This window comes from Anomaloglossus baeobatrachus, chromosome 7 (genome assembly GCF_048569485.1).
Source record: "Anomaloglossus baeobatrachus isolate aAnoBae1 chromosome 7, aAnoBae1.hap1, whole genome shotgun sequence".
Classification (NCBI taxonomy): Eukaryota; Metazoa; Chordata; class Amphibia; order Anura; family Aromobatidae; genus Anomaloglossus; species Anomaloglossus baeobatrachus.
Genome location: NC_134359.1, coordinates 131,303,993 through 131,311,140, shown reverse-complemented (window position 1 = coordinate 131,311,140; position 7,148 = coordinate 131,303,993). Strand labels below are relative to the sequence as shown.

General features: G+C 37.0%; 1 protein-coding gene across 1 annotated transcript in view; it reads right to left on the bottom strand.

Moving 5' to 3' along the window:
• Positions 1–1,490: 1,490 nt before the first annotated feature.
• ZDBF2 (zinc finger DBF-type containing 2) overlaps positions 1,491–7,148 on the bottom strand; it is a 100,486-nt gene continuing 94,828 nt past the window's right edge. The window contains exon 7 of the mRNA XM_075317710.1: positions 1,491–7,148. This exon is cut by the window's right edge and continues 1,918 nt beyond it. Coding sequence (XP_075173825.1) covers positions 6,441–7,148 — 708 coding nt within the window. The 3' untranslated portion in view covers positions 1,491–6,440.

Here is a 7,148-nt window from a genome sequence, read left to right as displayed (position 1 = left end):
AAGCCTGTAACACTTCCTACTGATTGATGACCGTTGTTACCTTCACAAAATTTAATTAATCTTTCTCTGTGCTACAGTCATTGTTGTTCTCTAAGTATGATCATCACGTATTTGGCAAAATAAAGGGTTTACGGTGATATATTTTGGATCTTTTGTAAAACACTGTTGTAGTGGCATGGTGTACAGATTACAAAAAAAACTTCAAATGTTGATCAATGTAACTTACATTACATATGAAAAAAGCAAGTGATCATACAACTGTTCTCTAATTTTGATCTGCAGTGTATATACAAAAGGGTGATAAAAATCTAAACCAGTCAAAAGTGTAAGAAAACATTTTTCTAAAGATGCAATTGACATGAACTTCTCACTAGGTTTTGGTATGGGTAACAACCCATCCAATCCACACAGGCTAAGAAATCAAACCATAGATGTCCACAAATTACGTTATGTGTAATAATGAGAAATGACACAGGAAAAAAAAAAAAAGTAGTGAACATATGCAAAAAGCCATGGAAAGTCATGAGACCAGCTGAAATCAATCAGCAATTAGAAACAAATCCTGCCATTTATCGAAAAATAATATCAGCTGGTTCAACTGATGGCCTATAAAAGGTTTTCATTACCAAGGTGCTACACAAGAAACATTACATGATGGTTAAAACCAGTGAGTTGTCTTAAGACCTTTGCAACCTTATTGTTGCAAAACATACAGATGACATTAGTTATAGAAGATTTTCTAAACCACTGAAGGCTGCAGTGTACATTGCTGGGAACATAATCCTGAAGTGGAAAACATCATTTCACCATAAACCGGCCATGACCACATGCTCCCTGCAAAATTTCAGCCAGAGGAGTGAAAGGAATTATCAGAAGAGCTGTCCAAGAGCCAAAAAACACTTTGAGAGCTACAGAAAGATCTGGAATTAGCAGATACAGTATTTTTTTGTATGAAACAATTGTAAGTAGTGCACTCAAACTCCATAGACTATATACGTCTCACTATGCAAGACTCCCATTGCTGAACAAAAAGCATGTTCAAGCGCGTTTAAAGTTTGCTCAAGAACACTAAGATAAACCTGTGAAACACTGGGAGAATCTAGTCAGGTTAGATGAGACCAAAATTGACACTTTGAATGCCAAAGAGTTGCACCAGAAAAACACCATACCAACAGTAAGCGATCACCACCAGCAAAAGCTTTTGTACAAAATAGTAATTAAATTTCAGTAAGTGTGTTCAATACTTCCTGTGTCATTTATTATTACGCATAACAAATTATGGAAATCTATGGTTTGATTCTGTTCCTGTGTGGATTGGATGGGTTGTTACAGACATCTGGTGAGAAATTCACGTAAATAGCATCTACTTAGAAAATTGGTGACATGTTATATACTTATTTCACCCACTGTGTATATATATATATATATATATATATATATATATATATATATATATATATATATATATATATATATATGTTGGTGCTTCCCCCAAAGTAAGACCTAGCAAGCTTTTTTGCCCTTTTTGAAGATTGCTTATAATATAAGCCCAACACCACTGTTTATTTGTAAGCAGTGGTCACGTTCAGGTGAGGAGAGCAGACAGTCTAAGGATTGTGATGCAATACTTGGGCAGTAACACAGCAGTCTGACAATCACTGACATTCGGCACAGAGGGGTGGGTGGGATTATGGGCTGGGGGAAGAGGGTGATTATTCATATGACATCAGCAAACGTTCCAATAACTGATGCTGACACAGTTGTTGGTGGTATTATGGGCGTGGGAGGTGGAAGGGGGTGAATATTCATTTTCCAACACACATTCCAATCACTGACGCCAATAAAAAACATAAGACATCCCCGGAAAATAAGCCCTACTTAATCTTTTGGAGCCAAAAATATGAAAAACCTAGTCTTATTTTTAGGGAAACCCACACGGCCAAAAAAAAGTGTTGGCACCCTTGAAATTGTTCCAGAAAATGAAGTATTTCTCCTAGAAAATCATTGCAACAAGGTTTTGTCAGTTCAAAGAAAAAGATTTTGGTACCGTAGGTATCACAACTACAAGATTTTAATTTTGTTTCTCTCACTGAAAGCAATCAAAGGTTTTGTCATACACGTTTATTTCCTTTTTGAGTATTTGAACAGCACAAAGAAAAGTGAAAAAATAAGGCAAATTTAACATTTTCACACAAAACCCCAAAAATGGGTTGGACAAAATTGTTGGTGTGTTTCCAAAATTGTGGGTAAAGAACTTTTTTGTTTCAAGCATGTGATGCTTGTTCAAACTCACCTGTGGCAAGTAACACGTGTGGGCAATATAAAAGTCACTCCTGAAACCAGATAAAAAGGAGAGAAGTTGACTCAATCTTTGAATTGTGTGTACTACACCGAACATGGAGAACAGAAAGTTAAGAGAACCGTCATGAGGACTTGAGAACCAAAATAGTTGAAAAATATCAACAATCTCAAGGTTACAAGTCCATCTCTAAAGACCTTGATGTTCCTTTGTCCATGGTGTGCAACAATCAAAAAGTTTACAACCCATGGCACTGTAGCTAAATCTCCCTGGTCATGTATGGCAGAGAAAAATTGATTAAAGTTTGTAATGGTAATGTAGGATAGTCCAAATTGTGGATAATCAGCCAAAGTCAAGTTCCAAAGAAATTCAATCAGTGCTGCAGGCTCAGGGTGCTTCAGTGTCTGCTGGAACTGTCGACATTTAAATGAAATGAAGCGCTATGGCATAAAATCCCGGGGGACTCTACTGTTGCCACAGAAGAAAAAAAAAATAGACTACAGTTTGCCAAAATGTACGCAAGCGAAAATCCTTATGGAAAAGCATCTTGTGGACAAATAACTCCAAGATAGAAATTTTTCGTAAAGCACATCATTCTGCTGTTTACCGAAAACAGAATGAAGCCTACAAAGAAAAAAAGTACCTACAGTAATATATGATAAAAGGTTCAAAGATGTTTTGGGGTTGTTTTGCTGCCTCTGGCAGTGTGCGCCTTGACTGTGTGCAAGGCATCAGGAAAGCTGAAGGTTACCAAAGAATTTTGAGTCACAATGTAGTGCCCAGTGTCAGAAAGATAAGTTTACATCTTAGGTCATAGGTCTTCTAGCAGGAAAATGACCCCAAACATACTTCAAGAAACACCCAGAAATGGATGGAAAGAAAGCACTAGAGAATTCTGAAGTGGCCAGAAATGAGTCTGGATCTAAATTGCATTCTGAAAAGATATTAAAATTGCTGCTGGGAGAAGGCATCCTTCAAATAGGAGAGACCTGTAGCAGTTTGCAAAAGGAGAGGGATTCAAAATTCTACTTGAGAGTGTAAGAAGCTTGCTGATGGTTATAGGAAGTGATTGCAGTTATTTATTCCAAAGGTTGTGTAACCAAATATTTGGTTGAGGGTGCAAACAATATTGTCAATCTAATTTTTGGAGTTGTCTGAAATGTCCAATTTGCCTTTGTTTTGTTTTTTTTGTTTGTTCCAATTCACTCAAAAGGAATAAATGTGTATGACAAAACATGTGTAAATGCAATAATTTCATGGGAGAAATACATTTTCTAAAACAATTTCAAGGGTGCCAGCACTTTTGGCCATGAGTGTATATAAACAACTAAACATGAATCATAAAATATACCAACAGGAATTACTCTTCACCCATTGAAACTTTGTACACATTAGATAGCAGCCAACATCTCTCTCATGCCCATACACTAACTCCTGGCTGAATAAAAGGATTGGCAGTAGAAATTAAACAGCCGGCATCCTTTTCTTCCCCAGCATGATATAGGGAGAGTCCCAAGGATCCCACACACATTATATGGTCAGTCGATGCTGCTGAAATTGTCGGGTTTGGACACCATTTCTCTAATCTGTATGAAAGACCTAAGGAAGCACCCCCTGCAATTTATGTTCAATATACACAGTAACAGTGAAAGAGTTTAAACTTTAGACACATGCCTGTTTATGCAATGTAGATCCTTGTAGATTCAGACTGAAAGCAGCAAAGACAAAAAAGCAAACATGTCGAAACAAGGAGTAAAGAAACATGTGATGTAAACCAAAATATGTGTTAAACCTTAGATGCCTCAAAGTACTCTTTTTACTGATGACATTACACCCCCTTAGCATTCTCTCAAGCGACTTCCTTAGGTAGTCACCTGGAATGACTTTCAAACAGTCTTGAAGGAGTTCTCAGAGGTGCTGAGCACTTGGTTGCTTTATCTTCACTCTGAGGCCCAATTCATCCTAAACCATCTTACTTGGGTTGAGGTCGGGTGACTGGAGGCCAGGTCATCTGAGGCAACATTCTATACCTCTGCTTTTTATTCATTTAGCTCTTGCATAGCTTAGAGGTGTGTTTTAGGTCATTCTCCTGTTGCAACATTAATGATGATTTCCACTAGATGAGAACAAGATTGAATAGCATATTGCTGCAAAATCGTGTGGTAGCCATGTTGTGCCTTTACTTTGGAATAGATTATCAACAGTATCACATAGAAAAGGATGCCCAGACCATCATACCTCCCTCTCCATAATTCACGGTGGGCACTATACATCTAGACACCATCTGCTCACTTTCTATACTTTTCACAAAAAATGGTACCAAAAATCTAAAATTTTGACTTCAGTCCTTGTGTTGCTTGGCCTAAACAAAGTTTCTTCCTCTCATTTGTAGCCATCAGTAGTGGCTTCTTTGCAGCATTTTGACCATAAATTACAGCTTCCTCTGGATAGTTAAAGTGGAGATGTGTCTGATGTTGAAATGTTTCTGATACTAATGCCTTTAAATCATTTATGTGGGCTTTTATCAGAAGGTTCTTTCAATTTGCAATTTCTGAGACTGGTAACTCTGATGAACTTATTCTCTGCAGCGGAGGTAATTTTTGGTCTTCTTTTCTTGAGGTGGCCTTTATGAGAGCCAGATTCATTAAAGTGATAGCCTCAAGTTCAATGATGAAAACTATCAAGGTTATAGCAATTTTCCGGATTTCCGGACTTTTAAGTCTTAAATTAACGATTGACTGTCATTTCTCTTTACTTAGTTCAGTGTTTCCTGCCATATTGTAGCTTAAAAGAGTTATACAGCAGAAGTCAGCAGTGTATGGAATTGTATACCAACACTGTCTCTGCAAAGCAACTCTGATAGGAACAAACTTTCTGAAGACCGGCAAATCTAAAAATGAACTCTTGACAGGGTACCTGTTTATTGGAAGCCATTACAGATGACTACCTGATGAAGGTGCTTGAGAACATGCCAAGTGTGTGAAAAGAAGTCATGAGCGAAAAAAAGGAAGATGCTTTGAGGAACCTAAGTTTTAATACAGTCATATTTGTTTCACATTAATGCCTTACTTCCTTGTGTTCCTTTGTAGATTTAGACTGAAAGCAGCAAAATCATAATGTTCCCATCCCAATAAGAACAACGAAAACCTTTGCATGAACAGGTGTGTCCAATCTTGAGCCAGTTCTGTGTAACATCGTGGGTTTACCAACTGAAGTCTTCCCCAGTTCGCTTCTGGATCACACGATATCTAATCAGATTAGCCAGCTCACACAGGGGTTTATGTAGGGACTGAAAGTCACTTTCTCAACATAAAGCTATGAGCTTTTGAGTTGGTAAAGCTGAAGAGAAGTCACGGGGTCCAGAAGAGGACTTAAAGCGATTCAGGAAACCGCTGAAGATGGATGGCAATTAAGTATTTTTTTAGAAACTTACACTACATCACATACAAATTTATATTAAAAAAAAAAAATAACATTGCAGAGTGTGCCTCTATAAAAGGGGTTATCTAGGCTTGACGTCCAGGTCTGTAGTAACTATGTGACTGCAGATTTGTGAATCCTTACAACAAGCAGTCAGGATTCTCTGGTACTTGGAGAAGGCGGACATGTGACCATAAGTATGCAATGTGAATATTTCCGGCCAAAATCCGACTAGATGTGTCCAGCTTGCTCAAATAATTTGTATTGAGCGAGGAAACGCATGTCAGAGTCACTGCAGACTTGAACCTCAAGCTTGGAGAACCCTTTTAAGTTTCAACTGCCATTAATCTAAACCCATGTAAACAGTCAGCAGCCAAATCATTAGTATTGAGGAAATACGTGAAGTCTTTTGTTTTTTTTCTTTTCAATTGTCTAAAATAAGTTTTCATTATATGCATACGTTGTCTATTTTTCTTGATGTTGATCAAATATTCAATTCAGTTCAATGACACAGTTATACTATTTTAGTTGACATAGCTTTATAAAATAAACAAATCTAGTATTTTACAATAAGTATCTATAAAAAATGGAAATGTGTAAAATAATTCTGAAATAATCTTAAATTGAATTTTCAAATTCATAAAAAAATAAAAAAAATTTCATCATAAAACCCGTTTTCCAGCAGACAGTGTTTTAGAAGTCAAATAGTCCAACAGTATTTTCATCTGACTTTTTTCCTTGCCGTTCTGTTAGTCCTTGAACTAGAGTCTGTAGTTGAAGCTTTGAGCCTACTCCTCAGTTGATGTATGGTGTTATAGACTGGACTCTCAGAGACTCTGCTACGAGTTCTTTTAACAATTTTATCTTGGTAGTTCGTTTGAGTATTCTTTTTAGACACCGTTTTACATATGTTTGGTTTTCTTTTTGTAGGCTTTTCGGAAACAAATTGTGACTTTGCAGGTGCCTTTTCATTTCTACCAGCAAACTCTTGACTTTTTGGGCCTCTAACATTCTTACTGGGCTGAAAAGTCTGAATTCTTCCCCTAGTTGATTTTGCAACTTCCGAAGGTTTTCTACTTGGTGGCTTATTGCGTGTTGCTTTTCCTTGGGCCAGTTTTTTAACCATTCTAAGGGGATTGTCCTTGGATTTTGTGATAATTCTAGATTCTATTCTTGCCCTGGTTATTCTTGCTGAGGGTTTAGAGGATTCTCTTCGTATAATTTTCTTTGGTATTAATGCTTTTGTAATAGATTTTGTAATCATGGAACTTTGCTGGATGTCATCCTTAGTTTGTGAAAAACTGGTATTAAGGGGAGAAAGGGAAAAATGTGCATATGGTTTATCGGGGTTCAAAGGTTTCATACAGGTTGTGCCAATATATTCTTTGCTCATTGATAATTCACATCCCTTAATGCTTGGATTTAGATC